Source organism: Rhinolophus sinicus, chromosome 18, assembly GCF_057876585.1.
Source record: "Rhinolophus sinicus isolate RSI-liver-muscle chromosome 18, RSI-T2T, whole genome shotgun sequence".
Taxonomy (NCBI): Eukaryota; Metazoa; Chordata; class Mammalia; order Chiroptera; family Rhinolophidae; genus Rhinolophus; species Rhinolophus sinicus.
The window spans coordinates 41282501-41304541 of record NC_142518.1 but is presented as its reverse complement, the minus strand read 5'-3'; the positions used below and the strand labels follow the sequence as shown (position 1 = coordinate 41304541).

The following is a 22041-nucleotide window of genomic DNA, read 5'->3' as shown; positions in this document are numbered from 1 at the left end:
TATTTGCCATCCATATATCCTCTTTGAAGAATGTGGTCTGTTTGTTAGCAGTCTTTAACCCATTTTTTAATGGGGTTATTTGTTTACTTACTGTTGAGTTTTGAGAGTTCTGTATATGTTCTGCATACAAGTCCTTTGTCAGATATCTGATTTGCAAATATTTTCACCCAGTCTGTAGTTTGTCTTTACATTTTTTTAACAGTGTCTTTTGCAAAGCAAAAGTTTCAAACTTTTATCAGTTTTTATCTTTTATGGATCTTGCTTTTGGTGTCATGTCTAAGAACTCTTTGCCTAACTGAAGGCATGACAAATTCTCCCGTTTTCTTCTAAAAATGGTATAGTTTTACATTTAAGTCAAATTATCTGTTTTGAGTTTAATTTTGTATAAAGTAGGGAGTATTTTGTTTTGTTTTTGCATATGGATGTTCGATTGTTTCAACACACTTTGTAGAAAAGACTGTGCTTTCTCCATTGAATTGCCTTGATCAAAAATCAATTGTCCACATTTGTGTGGATCTGTTTCTGGACTCTTCTGTTCAGTTGACCTATGTGTCTATTTCTTTGCAAATAGCTCATTGTCTTGAATACTGTAGCTTTATGGTAAGTCTTAAAATTGGGTAGTGATTCCTCCTTTTTTTTTTTTTTCAGTTTCAGATGTGGTTACTCCAGTTTAATGCTTTTTCAAAATTATTTTGTCTATTCTAGTTTCTTTGCCTTTCCATATAAATTTTAGAATAATCTTGTCTATACAAAAAATGCTGCTGGTATTATAATCAGGATTCCTTTCAATATACAGATGGATCTTGAGATAATTATACTAAGCAAAATAAGTCAGACAGAAAAAGTCAAGAACCATATGACTTCACTCAGATGTGGAATATAAAAGTGAGAGCAACAAAGAAACAAGACAAACAAACAAACAAACAAAAACTCGTAGATACAGACAACAGTTAGTGGTTACCAGAGGGTAATGGGGGTGGGAAGGTGGTAGAAGAGGGAAAATGGGATCAAATATATGGTGATGGAAGGAGAACTGACTCTGGGTGGTGAACATACAATGCAATATATAGATGATGTATTATACAAATGTACACTTGAAATCTGTGTAATTTTACTAACCAGTGTCACACCAATAAATTTAATTAAAAAAAAGAAAAAATTGGCATATGCAAAGAGTTCTGAGAATGCTTAGGCATAGGGCATAGTCCTGTTCAAACATTAATTAAACCTCTTTGGGTGTGTGTGTGTGTGTGTGTGTGTGTGTGTGTGTACGCCGAAAAAAGTATACACATTTTAAGAAAAGAAAACTGGATTACAATTGTAATACTCAATATATACCAATAACAAAAGATGAATGAATACAAGTCACGTTTGACTTCTGCAATTACAAAAGGTGCTGAAAGTGGTTACCATCAGTGTCCAGACACTTCTGATTACAGCAAACTACTGCTTGAGTAACGTTGACCAAAATGTCCACTTGTATAAATTTTTTGGTATCCCCAGGGGTGTGTGTGTGTGTGTGTGTGTGTGTTTCTATGTGTGTGTATATGAATTTGGTGAATCTTCAAATCCCGGAAAACATTATGCCTCTCCATTTATTCAGGTTGTCTGATTTCTTTTATCAGTATTTTATAGTTTTTAGCATACAATTCCTATATCTATTTCTTTTTATATTTATACTTAAGTATTTAATATTTGAGTACCTATTGAAAAGGATATACTTTTGTTCATCTCAATTTCTAATTGTTCATTGCTAGTATATAAAAATATGATTGATTTTTGAGTGTAAGTGATTATGTTGTCTGTAAATAGGGACAGTTTTATTTCTTTTCCTGTCTGTATGCCTTTTTAACTGCACTATCTAGGATTTCCAAGCAGTGTCGAATAGGAGTACGGAGGGAGGATATCCTTGTCTTGTTCCTGATCTTCGGGGAAAGCATTCATTTAGCATTAAGAATGATATTAGCTATAGGTTTTGTAGCTGCATGTTATTAGGTTGAGAAAGTTTATTCCTAGTTTGCTGAGCTTTTTTATCATGAATGGATGTATTTTGTCAAATGCACTTTCTGCATCTATTGATGGGATCATGTAGTTTTTCTTCTTAGTCCATTGATTTTTGAATATTGAACCATCCTTACATTCCCAAGATATAGTCATGGTATATTCCTTTTTAATATTGCTGCATTACTAGTATTTTATTGAGTATTTTTGCATTTATTTTCATGAGGTATATTGGTCTGTACTTTTTTATGCCGTTTGGTCTGGTTTTGATATGCTGGACTAATAAAATGAGTTGGCAAGTGTTCTTTCCTCTTCTATTTTTGGGAAGAGATTATGTTGAATTGGTGTTATTTCTTCTTTAATTCTTTGATCAAATTTGCCTGTGATGTGTCTGGCATGTATTTCTTTGAAATTATCCTCTTTAGAGTTTGCTGAGCTTGAATTTCTGTTTGTCTTTCACTAAATTTGAGATGTTTTCAGCTATTATTTCTTCAAATAAATTTTCTGTTCCACATTCTCCTTTCCTTCCATAACTACAATGGCACCAATGTTATACTTTTCGGTATTATCCCATACATCCTTGAGGCACTGTGTTTTTTTTTTGTGTGTTTTTTTTTAAATTATTCTCTCTATTTAAATTTTGATTATTATATTTTTAAGTTCTGAAATTTCCATTTGGTTCTTCTTTATATATTGTCTTTCTTTGCTGAGACTTTCCATCTTTCTATTTGTTTGAAAGGTGTTCCCCTTATATTTTTACAAAGCTGCTTTAAAGTCGTCAGATAATTCCAACATGTGTGTCATCTCAGCATTGGCATCTATTATTCAGTTCTTCCATTCAAGTTAAGATTTTCCTGGTTCTGTCCAAGGCCAAATAATTTTTGATTGGATCTTGCACATTTGGAGCATTACATTATGAGATTCTTGGTCTTCTTTCAATATAATGGGGAATGTTGATAGTTTTGTTTTAAGAGGCAATTGACCCAATTAGGTGGAGACCATAAGTTCTCATCATCAATCTGTGGGCTTTGGTTTCAATGTCAGCACAATTTTCAAAGCCTTTGCAAACCTATTTGGATCGGTCCTGTGTACATGCCACTCAGTGGCCAGTCTGGGACGTGGGCTGCGGTTTATCTCTTCAGTTCTCAGAGTCTGTGGTCTGCTGTTTAGTGTCAGATCCATACATGTGCTGCTGCTTGTCTGCAATCTCTTCAATACCTCCCAGTTGCTTGGAACACCCTTTTTCAGTGTCTGGAGCCAAGTAGCAGGAGGACAGAAAGAGAAAAAGCATCAAAGGCTCACTCCACCTATTGAGACTACTGCTGATGGGAGAGGAAGGTTCCCATTATTCAATTTAGTTTTCTGCCATTCCCCTATTGCCACTGCTGCCACCACAGGTTGGCTTTGGGCTTGCACACGTAACAACAGAAAAAAGAAAAAGGAAGAAAAACGGGGTGTTTCTGTATACTTTCTTGAGTTTTTGGAGACCCTTTTTCCACTCTTCAAGCCAGAACGAGACTGAGGTTTCTCCTGGAGCTTTCTCTATCCACGTCAATGGACGCTTCCAGAATTCAGGTTGCATTATGTCCACATCAGTGAACACTGGAGGAAAAAGAAATGCTAAACTCACCCTTGGTTTAGTGGTACTTTGAATTCTGGTGTTCTTCCCCAGTCCTGCTACTGTTCACTTTTCAGAGTCCTCAGATAGCTGCTCTTGGTTTTTACGACTACCTTCAGTGAGAACAAGGTGGAGTTTTCGTACTCCATCTTAACCAGGACAGAAACCTCTCTATAGATATTTTATTTAATGAATAAAGAATAAAATACCAGTGTTTGGTTGGGTACATAAGTTTTCATGATAAAATTTTGTGACAGCACCATCTTGTATCCATTACTTCACGTTTAACGTTCTAGCACAATCATAAAGAGCATTGTTTTTTATAAAAAGTATACTTGGTCTTTATTTTCCCAAAGGGCTTACATTCTTTTGATACTCAAATCATTCTCTTTTCAGGTGCCTTTCCTGCCATCATTTTTCATAATTCTCTCGTGCATCCTTTCACAGTTTTGAACACTAATACTGTACCAGATTCTTATTCATCAATGGCTCCTAGCATGATGTGAACAGTCCTCCATTATTTTCCTTGACTTTAGGGAATCCTAATTTAAATGGCAGATTTGCTTGTTTATTCACTTTGTTGATTTGCATTGTACTTTCAGCTGTTTGCACCAAACAATTAGGAAGAAACTGAACCACAAGTAAGAATTTGACATGTCGGGTAGGGAGAAATGCTAGTGGTTAAGTAGAGGATACTGTTGAGATGGAGTGTAAATTTTTCTTCCAATTTTTTTTTTACACATAACATAAAATTTACCATCATTACCATTTTAAGTGTACAGTTCAGTGGTATTAAATACATTCATAATGTTGTACAACCACCACCATCATCCATTTCCATAACTTTTTCCATCTTGTAAAACTAAAATTCTATGCCCATTAAATGAGAATTTCCCGTTCCCCCTCCGGCAAAGCCCCTGGCAACTACCACTGCATTTTCTGTCTCTATGACTTTTACTACTTTAGGTACCTCATGGAATCATACAGTATTTGTCATTTTGTGACTGGCTTATTTCACTTAGCATAATGTCCTTAGGGTCCATCCATGTTGTAGCATGTGTCAGAATTTCCTTCTTTTTTAAGACTGAATGATACTCCATTGTATGTAGATGGAGGAAAAATGTTTTAAGTGCTGAGTTGAATATTTTCAGTGTTACAGCTTTTGTTTCTCTTTGTAGCTTCATGAATTTTAAAACTTGGACAATGACTAGTCTTAATAACAAAGATCCCTTTTTTCATTGAAAAATAAAGAACAAAAAATTAAAAACAGAGACTTTGATCCTAATTTCACCCTAATTTCTTTACAATGTTTCTTTGTCTCCTTTTACATGTGTATTTTGATGTGGTAGTCATCTCAGTGTAAAAATTTTTAACCTGCTTTTTTCATTTAATATTATGTCTTAAACCTTTTGTCATTGTTGTTGTATAATTTTCATAAACATTATTATTGACAGTTGTAGAATTATGAGGAGAGCTTTTCTAAACAGACATGCAAAAACTGCTAGGTAATAGTATCAAAGTGTGGGGTTCTACTATGTTACCTGTGGCATCTGTGACTCTATAAAAGAAAAGAGTAGAACTTTAGTAAATGCAATCATATATCAAGTACTGCCTGAACTTCTATAGGCAAGGCCCCATGCTAGACACTGGGGTATAAATATGAATAAACCATTCTTTTTCCTCACAGAACGTGAGGTTAAATAGGAAGGCAGAAGCAAATAAATAATCACAACAAAGAAAAAATACAATAAAGGTTTCACAGGAGAGAGGTTTCATAGAAGTAGTGCCTCTTGAAGGAGAATAAATGTTTGCCTGTCAGAGCACAGAACAGAGTGGTAGATTGAAGGAAGTATGCATAATTCAGTATTTCAGGGTCTTGCACTATAGATCTATACTCGCAAGACATATTGTTAATTAAGTACAGAAAGCAGGTTAAAAAATAATGTGATGGTATTCCATTTGTGTGAGAAAAAAACCATATTGGTGTACATATGTATGTGTATATAAACACAGCAAAAGTTATGACATGACATATACCAAACTGATAATAGCTGTCACTTCTGGGGAAAGAAGTGGGTGCAGAGGCAGAGATATTAAGGAACACTGTATAGCTTGTATTTTTTAGGAGCTTGTTTTCAATTATTATATATATTAAATATAATAAGGAAATAATAAATACATAAATAATGGAACCTTGATACAATGGAACTTTATTCAACCATGTAAGTCAGTAATTTGCAAACATTCTTTAGACATGGAACCCTTTTTTCAAACAATTGTGTGAAGTCCAATTTTTTTAGAAAGCAGAGTGATTTTCTTTCTTTGTGAGGCTGGAGGCCCTGGAGGTCTTGATTTCCGTGTTAGTGTGCCTGCATGCATGCAAATGAAGAGATCTGGAATGCTGTCTAGATCCTGGGGTATTAATAATTACAAACCGTGAGAGATGAGATTATAAATATTTTAAGTTTTCCTTTTTTGATTATGTATTTTAATTGTTCTATAAGAAACAAATGTTTGTTATAGTTAGTAGATTTTTTGTTTTTTTTGTAGAAAGTAGTCAACACTGGGGCCATATGGTAAATTGGGCACTCTTATGCTTGATGATGAGAGACATCTCATCAACTTGAGACATCTGTTTTGGGAAGAGACATGTGCCAGGAGTCTATGAAAATGACCATATCCTTTGACCTAGTAATTCCACTTATAAGAATTTGCCCTATGAAATAACCCAAAAAACTTATGTAAAAATATGTTTATCAGAGTATTATTTATAAAGAGAAATTAGAAATGACTTTAATATCTTATATTCCACTTGATGAAATGTTATGAAGTTCATAAAATTATATCCAAGAGGATTTTTTAAATTACATTAGAAAAGGCTTGATAAGGAAAAGCCCTTTCTTAATCAGTCCCAAACCCACAGAGGTAAACAGTATTTTTACTCTTGTTGACATAGATTAGTTTTGCTTCTACTTGGACTTTATATGTACTTTTTTGTGTCTGTCTTCTTTCACTCAGTATGTCTTTGAGATTTATCTGTATGTTGCATGTATCAGTACTTGGTTCTTTTTTAAATTACTGTATAGTATTCTATTATATGAACAGACCACAATTTATCCATTCTTTTGTTGATATGCATTTGAGTTATTTGCAGTTTGGGGCTATTATGAGTAAAGCTGTTGTTAGCATTCTTCATGTCTTTTGGTGGACAAATGTACTCATTTCTCCTGGGTAAATACTTAGGAGTAGGATTGCTGTGCCCTGTGGCAAATATATGGTTAACTTATAAGAAACTGCCAGACTGTTTTCCACACTGAACCGACATAGATTCCTACCAGCAATGTACTGGAGTTCTAGTTACTCCGTATCCTGGACAGTGCTTGATATTTATAATCTTTCATTTTAGCCATTCTGGTGGATATACAGTGGTGTCACATTGTGGTTTTTATATATTGTGTAAGTGCTTTTGGTTTTAATATTCATACCTTTTGAACCAGTCATTTCACTTTCGGGACAGACATTTTCCTAAGGACATAATAAGAAATCCAGAAAAAACTTATATGTACACATATGTTCTTTGCTGCATAACTTACAATAGCCAAATGTGAGAAATAACCTAAATGTCAGGTATTAGGGAAATAGTTACATAATTTATGATGTGTTTGTATTGATAAAATCCACAGCCATTCAAAATTGTCTTATACTAAAAGCAGGGTACAAAATTGTACATAAGGTATCAACTATATAAAAATATGTGTATTAAAAGAGTCCAGCTATACTTCAAGAAAAAAATTATTTTAAAAAATACTGGAAGGAAACACACCAAAATATCTTTGGGTGGTGGTACTATGTAATTTTCCCCCATCCTTATGTATTTTTTTCTAATATCACGGGGCCGTTTTAGAATAACACAACATGTGAGTAGACTTTTATTTATTTTTAAACTTAATTTTTAAAAACTTTGCAGATTTTATGGTCTACAATGCTTTCTCCCTGTCTCATCTTTTCTGCAACATGAAAAATTGCTCATTTGGGTTTCTTTAAATATTTGATTTCTGCTACTGTTCTGACTCAAATTATAAATTGCATGAAAAAGATACTCTCGTGTTGTTTCTTCTTCTGAACATCTGATGTTCCAACATCCAGTCCAGGACAGAAGATAAAATAGAGCGCTTCAAGAAAGCAGTTGAGTACTATTCAGTCACAACCAAACTTTCTTCGCTGCCAGTGGGTCCCTCCTCCTTTCTAGGTAAGGCTTCCATCTGACCTGGAGCTGCTCTGTCCATAGGGGAAACTGAGTCCGTCCCTCAGGGAATCTTGGGCCAGAGTGGAATCACTTGTTCATATTGCACCCTCCTAGAAGTCATTCCTGTTTGGTAGACATTTTCCTTTTGATTTCCATGTAATAAGAGAGGTGACATGAGACTGGCCCTGATTTCTCAAAATTTTAGATGGAATCTAATGCCATTTCCTTAGTTTGGGCGTCTTTTGGTGCTAACTCCATTGTGGCCTGGTATATGTAAAATAGCCCTATCTGTGGGGTTAGGCCTGAGTTTGAATTTCGTCTCTGTTGTTTACTAGCTGTGTGATCTTGACAAGTCACATTTGTATGAAATGTGGCTTGTGAAGCCTACTTTATAGGGTTGTTATCAGATGAAATAATTGATGCAACATTTCTGGCATGGTGCATAGTAGCTGTTCAGTAAATTGTTACTTATTTATTATGAATAATTTTTTATGTGATAATGGAGTTAGCAGAATGTAACATGGTAGAATTATTAGGATTGACTAAATTATAGCCCTTCCTCTTAGCTTCAGGTTTTCGTAATAATCGACTTGGAAATCCTCCCCTTCCACGGCATCAAATGGGCACTATCTCTGCTGGAAAGCCAATGGTAAGTATCTTTTATGAAGCCTGAGACCATTTGTTAGCATTAGTGTTAGGGTTTAGGAGATAGGGTGATTCAGTGTTATCAGAATGTAAAGGCTCTATATACCTATGTCACGTTCTCAACTTGACGCTGGCAGACTATAAAGAAAACATCCAAATCAGTAACCACTAGGGCATTGAGAAGGTAGATTAGCTAATGTTCAAGAGTGGACTAGGAGACATGGATTGGCCCATTGTCCTGCCTCTGGAAGATTCTGTCCATACAATACTATTAGGATTATTTCTTGTTATTCTCAGTAAGTTCTTTATATCCCAATAACCCCTGCTCCTGGCAGCATCCACTATGTCACAATTTTTAAGGGAACCACCTTGGAGTCTGGTGAAATGTTGAATAGCTTTTCTGTCTGTTTTGTCCTTTAGTTTTCTCACCACGTGCCCCAGAAAATGAAATATCCACCATCATTCCCAATGGGACCCAACTCCTCTCTCCTCTTCTCCTCCCATGCTTTGGGGGAATCCCGTGCTTTTTCTGAGGACCCCATGCTACAGAACAGCCCCTTTGCCAATTGGGCTGTCTCTTATGACTCTTCTACACACCAATTTCCCAATTACCTGACTTCCAAAGCTTCATCTCCTCTGGGACCGGACTCTTCCCACTCTTCTTCCTCTGATGGTGATGAGCCAAATGAAGCCAGCTCTCAGTAAGTATCTGTATAGGCACCCAAGGGAACAGACTTCTGAAGCATCTGTATTCTCTTGTTGGTAACCTAGACGGGTGTGGGGAAGTATGTGTTCCCAGCTTTTCTCTGTGGCTCTTTGCTCTTAAGCAAAGTAGGGAAACTCTCTCTATGCTTGGCCATTTCATGCTCATTTTGACCCTGTATAGATGTTAATTTTTGGATACACAGGCCACTCAAGTAAAGGCAGCATAGCAGCTGGTTAGGGAAGCCTTGTTATGGGTGTGCTATGTGTCATGACTGTCATGTCTCAATTTGTGAGGGGGGGTTGACTGAATTTTTTTAAATGAAAAGAATTTATAGAGTTGAAGTATTGGAACAGTTAAGTAGGCAGTTATATTGCTTAGTAACTAAGACAGGGTCCTAAGGATTAAAATAGTGGGATTTTGTATTAGCTCATTTGTTTCTAGATTATTCCTCCAAGCAGATTATTCCTGGGAAACAGGGCTGCTTTGAAGTTTGCAGTTTCAATTATAATTATTTTCTTAGAACATAAGCAGACTCTAAAGATTGTCTCTTACATGGTGCAAAGGATTCAAGATAGTCCTCACAACTTTTGATCGCATTGGTTTGTGTCAGATGAAAGAAGCCAGGAAGGTAGTGATGACCACTGAGAGGAAAGGTATCAGGTCTATTGCTAACTTTGCTAACCCAGAGTTCTGACTTCCAGAGGGTTTGTAAGATTCCTTGGGATCAGAATAGACATCTTGAGTTGAAATATCTTTATCCACCTCCTTTCTCTTTTCTATGCTGTGTTTCTACATTTTTTAGTCACATCACAGAAACACTTCAGCAGCCACCTGTATGGGAGGACCCAACTGATGACAGAGGGTCCTGGGTACAGCCCATTGATACTGGAGTTTCAGATGCCAGCCTGGGGGATGGTGAGCCCCACATCCCATCTCTGCTGTCTATGTCTACAAGGAACCACATGGACATCACCATTCCACCCTTACCTCCAGTAGCTCCAGAAGTCTTGCGAGTTGCTGAACACCGACACCGAAGGGGTCTTATGTACCCATATATCTACCATGTCCTCACTAAGGTGAGAAAGCACATCAGCACCCACTTACCTCCCTGCTCTTAATAGTGTCCTTCATACTTCCTAGAACTGTAAGTTGCCAGGACAAATTCTGATCATTGGTATCTGAAGGGAGAGAAAAGGAGACCAACTGTGCTGGGGCCCTTTATTGTATTAAAGGTCTCAGGTGAGGCGAGATCAGCAGGAGATGGGACTGTGCAGTAAATGAGGCCCCCAAGAAAAGTGTAATTGTGAGATTTCGAAGAAGATAATACACCAGCTTGGACTCTGGTCTAGGGGTGGACATGATCTAAGAAGAGGCTCTATGCCCTTTTTCTTTGGTTCATCCTCTATCTCTCCAGAGCTGTTTCCTTCTACCCTTTCTTATCATACAAATCCAGCAAAATGTCTAAGATAGACTTTCCCATTTAGTCAGCTACAGTCAGTCATAGCAGACACTTTAAAAACAGAACATAGCTTTTAACCTGGCTATGGTCACTTGGGTTTGTTACAACTTCTTTTAGTCTGAAACTCTGTCTGAATACAAGTAGAAAATTTAATGGTTAGGCTACAGAGGCCCCAGTTCATTACTGGTTATTCTCAGCTCAATTTCAAAACTTCCGGTAATTTATTTACTCCTTTCCTCTGGACCATTTTCTTATTAGGGTGAGATTAAGATCCCCGTATGTATTGAGGATGAGTGTAACATGGAGCTGCCTCCAGCTGCTCTCCTGTTCCGGTCAGCTCGTCAATATGTGTACGGAGTCCTTTTCAGTCTGGCAGAGACACAGCGGAAAATGGAACGCCTGGCCATACGACGACGGCTGCCTGTGGAAGGTAAGTGTAGTTCTTTGACAGATCTCTCAAAGCTTGATGCAGAGCAAAAATGTCTGTGTAAGCACATCATACTTTTGGCTATGGAGCAGCCCTTGAGAAAATGTATAATTCACCAGGATACATATTGATATGGAAAATGCATTAACTTGAGCACTAGTTCTTTAATCATTAAGCGTTCAGAGTGACTACTATTTATAAGAAGCATGCTGGACTTTGGGAATGTAGAGCTGTATCTTACACAGTGTCTTCTCCTCAGTAAGGTTTTTATTTTGGGATTTGATCCTGTAGGTAGTTGGAGCCATTGAGATATTTTAAGCTGCAGAGTGACATGGTCAATTTAGTGTGTTCAAAAGAACCCTCTAAATTTCTGCTTCTGGGAAGATGGAGTAGATATACTTTTCCCTATTCCTCCTGCTAAATACAACTAAAAGCCCGGGATATTATATATAAAACAAGCACTAGACACTCTAGAAGGTGAAGAGAAGAAGACAGACTGACCAAGGACCTTGGAATCCAAGAAACGATGCAGTGGTAAGTTCCCTGGGTTTTCTTTTGCCTCATATGCGTATATCCCAGACTGGGTGTGGGACAAGCTGGAAGCCCAGAAATGCCAACAGATCCAGACCAATAGAAGCCCCAACAAAAGCCTGCTTTCTCTAGCCAAAGGACCTAAAAGGAACAACCTAGCAACACAGAACATTTTGAGATAATAACCACTCTACAGCTAAATGCCACAGAAAAACTGAGGTCCACCCCACCCCAACCAGCAAAGCCTGAATGAAGAGTCTAGATTTCTATGCTTGCCAGACTGTAACAGGGTGCCCCACCTGTTCCTGCTGGGGAGGTGTGAGGCAAGGCCAAGTGGGGAGCCAGGACTTCTACTCCCACTTGACTATAGACGGTGTCCCCCTTCAACCACCAGAGTGGTGTCAGAAAGGACCTGCTAAGACACAAGTTTTAATACCCAAAATGTCCATGTTTCAGTTGAGAAATCCCTGATCATACCAAGAACTAGAAATGTTTCAAACTGATATCTCAAACTGACCAAAAAAGACAGTGAATAGATGCCAGTATTAAGATGACACAGATGTTTAAATTACCTGGCAAGGATTTCAAGTCAGCTATCATAAAACTGCTTTGGCAAACAATTCTGAGCATACTTTATACAAATTAAAAACAGAAAGTCATAGTAAAGAAATAAAAGACATAAAGAAGAACAAATGGGAATTAAGAACTAAGCAATACAATAACAAATAAAATACTCAATAGATGGGTTAAACAGCAGATTGGAGATAACAGGAAATAATCAGTGGACTTGGAGACAGAACAATAGAAGTTATCCAATCTGAATAACAGAAAACAGACTGAAAAAATGAACAGGGACCAGTGGAACAGAAGATATAGTGTCATCAGAGTCCCAGAAGTACAGGAGAAAGGGATTGGGACTGTAAAAGTGTTCAAAGAAGTAATGGCTGAAATACCCCCAAATCTGGCAAAAAACATAAGCCCACAGATTCAAGAAGCTAAGTAAATTATAAAATATATAAACCCTAAAGAAATCCGTGTCAAGACATATCCTGGTCAAATATTTGAAAGTTAAAACATAAAAATTATTGAAAACAGCCAGAGAGATGCAACAACATGGATGGACCTAGCGAATATTATGCTAAGTGAAATAAGTCAGACTGAAAAAGACAAATACTATATGATCTCACTTATATGTGGAATATAAAGACCAGAATAAATGAGCAAACAAAACTGAAACAGACTCATCTATACAGAGAACAAAGTGATGGTTGTTAAATGGGGAGGCATTTGGGGGATGGATGAGAAAGGTGAAGGGGTTAAGAAGTAGAAATTGGTAGTCACAAAATAGTCACGGGGATGTGAAGTACAGTATGGGAAATATAATCCATAATGTTGTAAAGATTGTAGGGTGTCAGATGGGTCTGGACTTACTGGGAGGATCACTTTATAGATTATATAAATGCCTAACCACTGCACCATACACCTGAAACTAACATAAAATAATATTAAATGTCAACTATAATTAAAGCTCTGTGTGTGTGGGGTGTGTGTGTGTGTGTGTGTGTGTGTGTTCACGAGATATAAAGTACAGCACAGGGAATATAGTCAATGGCATTGTAATAGTTATGTATAATGTCAGATGGGTAGTAGACTTGGTGGGGTTATCACTTTGTGAGGGGTGTAAATGTCTAGTCATTATGTTCTTTTGTATACCTGAAACGTAATAATAATAATAGAAAACAGCCAAGGAGAAACAATGTTTCACCTACAGGAGAAAAATAATATGAATAACAGCTAATTTCTCATCAGAAGCCATGGAGACCAGAAGGAAGTAGCACAACATTTTAAGGGGCAAAAGAAAAGAACTGTCAACTCAATTCTATATCAAACAAAAATATCCTCCAGGAATGAAGGGGAAATAAAGACATTATCAGATAAAGGAAAACTAGGATAATTTTTCACAAGCATACGTACCCTAAAGGAATGGCTAAATGTAGTCCTCTACCCAGAAAGGAAATGATAAAAGAAGGAATCTTCAAACATCAGGAAGAAAGAAAAAACAATGGAAAGAACAAAAGTACGGATAAATATTACAGACTTTCCTTCATCTCTTGAGTTTTCTAAATTATGTTTTACAGTTGAAGCAAAAACTATAACAGTGTTCAATGTGGTTCTCAATGTCTGTAGAGAAAATATTTAAGACAGTTATAAATGGAGGTGGATATAGGGATATAACAGAGATCAGATTTCTACACTTCACTTGAACTGGTAAAATGTCAACACCAGTAGATTTTGATAAGTTATGTATACTCGTATACCGGGGGTGCCAAAAACATGTATACACGTGACTTGTGTTCATCTTTTGTTATTGGTCTATATTGAATATTACAATTTTAATAGTTTTTTTTCCTTTATAAAATGTATACATTTTTTGGCACTTCTGTATAATGTAATATCTAGAAAATACACTGAAAAAGGTATACAGCGAGATACACTCAAAAACACTATAGGTAAAATAAAACAGAAGTCTAAAATAGGTTCAAGTAACTCATAGGAAGGGAAGAATAAGAATGTAGAGCTACAAAAAACAGAACAAAAAAATAAAATGACAGACTTAAGCCCTAACATGTTAATCAATAAGTGATTTAACTACATCAATTAAAATACAGAGATTACAGACTGGATAAAAAACCTGACCCAGCTATATGCTGTCTACAAAAATTCACTTCAAATACAAATGATATAGGTACTTTGAAAGTAAAAGGATGGAGAATAACATACCATGAAAACATTAATCTAAAGAAAGCAGGAATGGCTATATTAATACCACATAAAGTAGGCTTCAGAACAAAGAAAATTGCCAGGGTCAGAGAGGGGCATTACATAATAGTAAAAGGGTCAGTCCATCAAAAAAGATAGCAATCTTTCTTTTAAAATATATTTTTCTCAGTTACAATTGACATTCAATATTATTTTATATTAGTTTCAGGTGTACAGCACAGTGGTTAGGCATTTATATAATTTATGCAATGATCCCCCCCCCACGATTAGTACCAACCTGGCACTATACATAGTTGTTGCAATATTATTGACTATATTCTCTATGCTGTACTTTACATTCCTGTTACTATTTTGTAACTACCAATTTGTACTTGTTAATCCCTTCATTTTTTTTCATCCAGCCCTCTGGCAATCATCAGTTGGTTCTCTGTACCTATGAGTCTCTTTCTGCTTTGTTGGTTTATTTTGTTCTGTAGATTCCACATAAAAGTGAGATCATATGGTATTTGTCTTTCTCAGTGTGACTTATTTCACTCAGCATAATATCCTCTAGGTCCATCCATGTTGTCGCAAATGGTAAGATTTCATTCTTACACTAATTCAAACAGATATATGCACCCCTGTGTTCACTGCAGCACTATTTACAATAGCCAAGATTTGGAAGCAACCTAAGTGCCCATCAATAGACAACTGGATAAAGAAGTGGTACATATATACACAATGGAATATTACTTGACCATAAAAAGACATAGCAATCTTAAATGTCTATCACCAAACAACAAAGCTGCAAAATATGTGATGCAACACCTGATAGAACTTAAGTGACAAATAGACAAATCCAGAATTACAATTATAGACCTCAACTCCCCTCTCAATAATGGGTAGAACAACTAGACCAGAAAATCAACAAGAATATAGAGCTTAAGAACATCATGAACGAATAGGATTTAATCAACTCACAGAACACACAACAAAAGCACGATACACTTTCTTTTCACATGCCTCCAGAACAAATGCCATAATAATAGGAAGAATTAACATCGTTAAAATGTACATACTACCCAAAGCAATCTGTAGATTCACTGTAATCCCTATCAAAATGCCAATGGCATTTTTTCACAGAACTAGCACAAATAATCCTAAAATGTATGTTAAACCACAAAAAATAGCCACAGCAATCTTGAGAAAGAAGAACAAACTTAGAGGTATAACAGTAACTGATATCAAACTATACTACAAGGCTCTAGTAATCAGAACAGCATGGTATTGGCATAAAAATAGACACACAAATCCATGGAACAGGATAGAGAGCCCAGAAATAAACCCACACCTATACAATCATTTAATCTATGACAGAGGAGGCAAGAATATACAATGGGGTAAAGACAGTCTATTCAATAAACGGTTCTGTGAAAACTGGACCAACTTCTTACTCCATATTCAACAATAAACTCAAAATAGATTAATAGCGGGGTTAGCCGGATGGCTCAGTTGGTTAGAGCGCCAGCTCTCAACAACAAGGTTGCCAGTTCAATTCCCACATTGGATGGTGGGCTGCGCCCCCTGCAACTAAAAGTTGAAAATGGAAACTGGACTTGGAGCTGAACTGCGCCCTCCACAACTAGATTGAAGGACAATGATTTGGAGCTTATGGGCCCTGGAGAAACACAGTGTTCCCCAATATTCCCCAATAAAATTAAAAAAAAATAGATTAATAGCTTAAATGTAAGTCCCAAAACCATAAAACTCCTAGAAGAAAACATAGGCAGTAAATTATCTGACACTGCTGTTAGTAATAGTTTTTTCTGATATATCTCCTTGAGCAAGGGAAATAAAAGAATAAAATAAACAAATGGGACTACATCAAACTAAAAAGTTTATGCACAGCAAAGGAAACCATCAACGAAACGAAGACAACCTACTGAATGGGAGAAGATATTTGCCAATGATACATCCAATAAGGAGTTAATATCCAAAATTTATAGAGAACTCACCCAACTCAACACCAAAAAAACCTAACAACCCAATTAAAAAATGGGCAGAGGACTTGAATAGACATTTCTCCAAAGAGGACATACAAATGGCTAATAGACATATGAAAAGATGCTCAACATCGCTAATCATCAGGAAATGCAAATAAAAACATAATGAGTTACCACCTCACACCTGTCAGAGTGAATATCATCAATAAACCAACGAACAACAAGTATATGGAAAAAAGGGAACCCTCATCCACTGTTGGTGGGATTGTAAATTGGTACAGCCACTGTTGAAAACAGTATGGAGGTTCTTCAAGAAATTAAAAATAGGACTGCCTTATGACCCAGCAATTCCACTTCTGGGTATTTATCCAAAGAAATCCAAAACACAAATTCCAAAAAATACATGTACCCCTATGTTCACGGCAGCACTATTTACAATAGCCAAGATTTGGAAGCAACCTAAGGCCCGTCAGTAGACAATTGGCTAAAGAGGAAGTGGTACATATATACAATGGAATATTACTCTGCCATAAAAAATGGACTCTTACCATTTGTGACAACGTGGATGGACCTAGAAGCTATTATGCTAAGTGAAATAAGTCAGACAGAGAAAGACAAATACCATATGATCTCACTTATATGTGGAATATAAAGAACAAAATAAACAAAAACAAAACAAAACAGAAACAGGCTCATAGATACAGAGAACAAACTGATGGTTGCCAGAGGGGTTGAGAGGCTGGATGAAAAAGGTGAAGGGATTAAGAAGTACAAATTGGTAGTTACCAAATAGTCATGGGGATGTTAAGTACAGCATAGCAAATATTGTCAATAATATTTTAGTAACTATGTATAGTGCCAAGTTGGTACTAGACTAATCAGGGGGATCACTTCATAAATTACAGAAATATCTAACCTCTATGCTGTACACCTGAGACTAATAGAAAATAATATTGAATGTCAACTGTAATTGAAAAAAAACACCATGCCATGATAGATCATATTCTGGGCCACGAAACAAACCTTAATAAATTTAAAAGAAATGAAACCATACAGAGAATATTCTCAGTCCACTATCGAATCAAACTAGAAAGATAATAGGAAAATCTATAAATACTTGGAAAATAACAAAGCACTTCTGTATATAATCCATGGGTCATAGAGGAAGTCTCAAGCAAAAGAAAGAAATAATGGAACTAAAAGAAAATAAAAATAAAGCATATTAAAATTTGCAAGCTAATGATAAATAATTTCTGAGAGGGAAATTTATAGCAATAAATGGTCCCATTAGAAAAGAGGAAAATGCTCTCATCAGTCATCTGAACTTTTATCTCAAGAAACAAGAGGAGGAGAAAACTAAACCTGCAGTAAATCAAAGGGAGAAAATAAAGATAAGAGCAGAAATCAGTGAAATTGAAAACAAAAACCATAGGAAAAAAACAAATGAAACACAACTTGGTTCTTTGAAAAGAACAATAAAATTAACAAACTTCTAGCAAGACTGCAAAGAAAAAAATGGAGAAGACACAAATTACTAATATCGAGAATGAGACAAGGGATATCACCACAGAGCCTGTAGACATCAAAAGAATTATATGGGAAAACAGGATGCCAAAAAAATGTATACACATTTTAAGAAAGGAAAACTATTAAAATTGTAATACTTGGGCCTGCCCAATGGCTCCTAACACTCAGGTCGCCAGTTCGATTCCCACATGAGCCAGTGAGCTGCGCCCTCTACAGCTAAGATTGTGAACACAGCTCTCCCTGGAGCTGGGCTGCTGTGAGCAGCTGGAGGTTGGCCATGGGCTGCTGAGTGCTGCCTGGAGCAGCCGGTGACAGCGTGAGTGGCCGGCAGCCGGCGAGAGCTGCCGTGAGCTGCTGTGAGTGGCTGACCGATGACCAGTGACCAACTGCCTCAGCTGGGGGAGAGCACAAGGCTCATAATACCAGCATGGGCCAGGGAGCTGTGTCCTACACAACTAGACTGAGAAACATCGTCTTGAACCGGAGTGGGCTGGTGGGGTGGGGTGGGGGGAGGGGAGGCAGGCAGAAGAAGGGGGAGAAAAAAAAAAAGTTTAAAAAAACAAATTGTAATACTTCGTATATACTGATAACAAGAGATGAATACAGGTCACGTTTGGCTTCTGCAATTACAAGAGGTGCTTATCATGGTTACCACCAGCGTCCAGACACTTCTGATTATGGTGGACTACTGCTTGAGCAATGTTGACCAATGTGTCTACTTGTATACATTTCTTTTGGCACCCCGATATTGTAAATAGCTCTACACAGACATTTGACAACTTCGACAAAATGGACCAATTTCTCAAAATATACAAACTGCAGTTCACCTAATATGAAATAGATCATTTGAATAGCCCTATAAATATTAATGAAATTTAATTTGAAACTTCCCCCCCAAAAAAATCTGGCTCAATTGGTTTCAGTAGAGAAGTTTACCAAGTTTTTTTTTTTAATTTTCTCCCTTCCCTTCCCTTCCCTTCCCTTCCCTTCCCTTCCCTTCCCTTCCCTTCCCTTCCCTTCTCCTGTTTCTTTTAGTTTCGGGTGTACAAAACAATGTAATAGTTAAACATTTACACCCCTCACAAAGTGATAACGCCCCTCCCCCAATTTACTACCCCTCTAACATCGTATATAGCTGTTACAATACAATTGACTATATTCCCTATACTGTACTCCACATCCTGTAACTATAGAGCCAATAGCCAAGACATGGAAATAACCGAAACGCCCATCGGTAGATGACTGGATTAAGAAACTGTGGTACATTTATACAATGGAGTATTGCTCGCACATAAAGAAGGATGAAATCTTACCATTTGCAACGATATGGGTGGAACTAGAGAACATTACGCTAAGTGAAATAAGTCAGATGGAGAAAGACAAATACCATACGATCTCACTTATATGTGGAATCTAAAGAACAGAATAAATGACCAAACTAATCAGAAACAGTCTCAGAGATATAGAGAAAAAACTGAGGGTTGCTAGATGGGAGGGGTTGGGGATGAGGGAGAAGGTGAGGGGATTAGAAAGCACAGATTGGTAACCACAGTATTGCCACAGGGATACTAAAGACAGTTTCGGGAATGTAATCAATAATGTTGTAAAGATTTTGTAGGGTGTCAGATGGGCACTTGTCTTATTAGGGAGACCACTTCATGGACAGTGTAGGTAGGTGCCTGACCACTGCAGTGTACACCTGAAGCTGAGTAATACTGAATGTCAACTATAATTGAATATACATACCAAATGTTTATCAAAGAATCGACATACATACTACACAGTCTTTTTCACAAACTAGAAGAGAACACTTCCTAACTCTTTCTATGAAGTCAGTATTACCTTGATACTAAAACCAGATAAAGACAGGGCATGAAAACAACACTTCAGACTGATATTTCTCATCAATATGGATGTAAAAATTCTTAATAAAATATCAGCCTGTGGCATTCAGCAATATATAAAAAGAATTATACACTATGGCCAAGTAGTTTTTATTACATGGTTGCAAGGCTGGTTCAGTATTTGAAAAATCACTCATTGTAATCCACCATATAAACAGACTAAAGAAGAAAAAAATAATATGATCATCTCAGTTGATGCAGAAAATCATTTGTCAGAATTCGACAACCATTCATGATAAAAAGAATAAATTCAGAAAACTAGGAATATGGGGAATTTTTTCAACTTGATGAAGAACATCTACAAAAACCCTACAGCTAACATTATACTTAATGGTGAAAGACTTGAGTATTTTTCTCCTAAAATCAGGAACAAGGCTAAGATGTCCACCCTTACTGCTGCTCTTCCACATAATACTGGAAGTTCTAGCCAGCATAGGAAGGCAAGAAAATGAAATAGAAGACATACAGATCTTAAAGTCAAAAATAAAACTTCCTAATTGCAGATGACATATAGTGTATGTAGAAAATCACAGGGAATCTACAACAAAACATCTAGAACTGAAAAGTGAGTTCATCAGAGTGGTAGGATATAAAATAAACATATACGGAAATCAGTTGTGTTTCTGTATACTAACAATGAATATGTGGTACTGAGGTAAAAAATGCAATACCAATTACAATCCCTCCAATGAAAATGAAATACTTAGGTATAAATTTAACAAAAGATTTTCAGTAGCTGTGTGCTGAGAATTACAAAACGCTGATGAAAGAAATCAATGAAGACCTATATAAATGGAGAAACATAGATGTCCATGATTTGGAAGACCTAACATAGTAAAATATCAATTCTTCCCCAAGTTGATGTACATGTTTAACACAATTCCTAGCCAAGTCCCAGCAGGATTATTTGTAGGTATAGACAAGAATATTCTAATATTTATATGGAAAGACAAAGGAACTAGAATAGCTAAAACATTTTTGAAAAGGAATAATAAATTGGGAGCAATCACTCTACCTGATTACAAGACTTATTAGGTAGGTACAATAATTAAGAGTATGCGGTATTGGCAATGATATAGACACAGATCAATGGACTAGAATGAGGAATACAGAAAGAGCCCCATATAAGTACAGCCAGTGGATTTTTTTTTTAAGGGAGGTCTTTTTTTTAAATTTTTATTTATTTGTTTTTCCAAGATCCATGAGCTCCAAGTCAAGCAGTTGTTTTCAATCTAGTTGTGGAGGGGGCAGCTCACAGTGGCCCATGTGGGGATCGAACCAGCAACCTTGTTAAGAGCACCGTGCTCTAACCAACTGACGTAACCTGCTGCCCCCTGCCGACTGATTTTTTATAAAGCTGCAGAAACACTTCATTGGAGGAAGGATAGTCTTTTTAACAGATGGTACTGGATCAATTGGCCATCCATAGATGAACAAGTACTATGTATCTAGGCTAGTATCTAAAGTATATTTAAAAACTCAAAACTGAACATTATAAAAACAATCCAAATAGAAAATCAGCAGAAGACATGCACAAACATTTCACTGAAGAAGACATACACATGACAAAGATATGAAAATATGTTCATTATTAGCCATTAGAGAAATGCAAATTAAAACAATGAGTTATTGCTACATATATGTCAGAATGGCTAAAATGAAAATGGTGGTAACACCACATGCTGGATTGGATGTGGAGAAACTGGATCAGTCATAAATTGCTGGTAGGAAAGTAGAATGATATTGCCACTCTGGAAAATAATTTGGCAGTTCTTTTCAAAACTAGAAATAGACTTATCATATAACCCATCACTTGGCACTTTGGGGCATTTATCCCAGAGAAATAAAGACTTATTCTCATTCAGGAATTTGTACACAAATATTCATAGCAGCTTTATTCACAATAGCCCCACACTGGAAACAACTCAGATATCCTTCAAAAGGTGAATGGTTAAACTGTGGTCCAGCCATACCATGGAATACTACTGGGCAAAAAAAGAATGAACTATTGATATATGCAACAACATGGATGTATCTCAAGGGCATTATGCTGAGTGAAAATGCCAATCTCAAAAGACTGCATACTGGGAGCAGCCGGTTAGCTCAGTTGGTTAGAGCGTGGTGCTCTTAACAACAAGGTTGCCGGTTAGATCCCCGCATGGGCCACTGTGAGCTGCGCCCTCCACAGCTAGATTGAAACAACTACTTGACTTG

General features: G+C 36.6%; 1 protein-coding gene across 2 annotated transcripts in view; it reads left to right on the top strand.

Moving 5' to 3' along the window:
• Nucleotides 1-22041, top strand: part of FAM120C (family with sequence similarity 120 member C) — an 86061-nt gene that overhangs the window by 26829 nt on the left and 37191 nt on the right. For both annotated transcript variants that reach the window (XM_019710841.3, XM_019710842.3), the window contains exons 5-9: nucleotides 7766-7868; nucleotides 8432-8514; nucleotides 8931-9211; nucleotides 10019-10292; nucleotides 10934-11105. In XM_019710841.3, the coding sequence (XP_019566400.2) occupies nucleotides 7766-7868; nucleotides 8432-8514; nucleotides 8931-9211; nucleotides 10019-10292; nucleotides 10934-11105 (913 nt within the window). The remainder of the gene's footprint in view (nucleotides 1-7765; nucleotides 7869-8431; nucleotides 8515-8930; nucleotides 9212-10018; nucleotides 10293-10933; nucleotides 11106-22041) is intronic.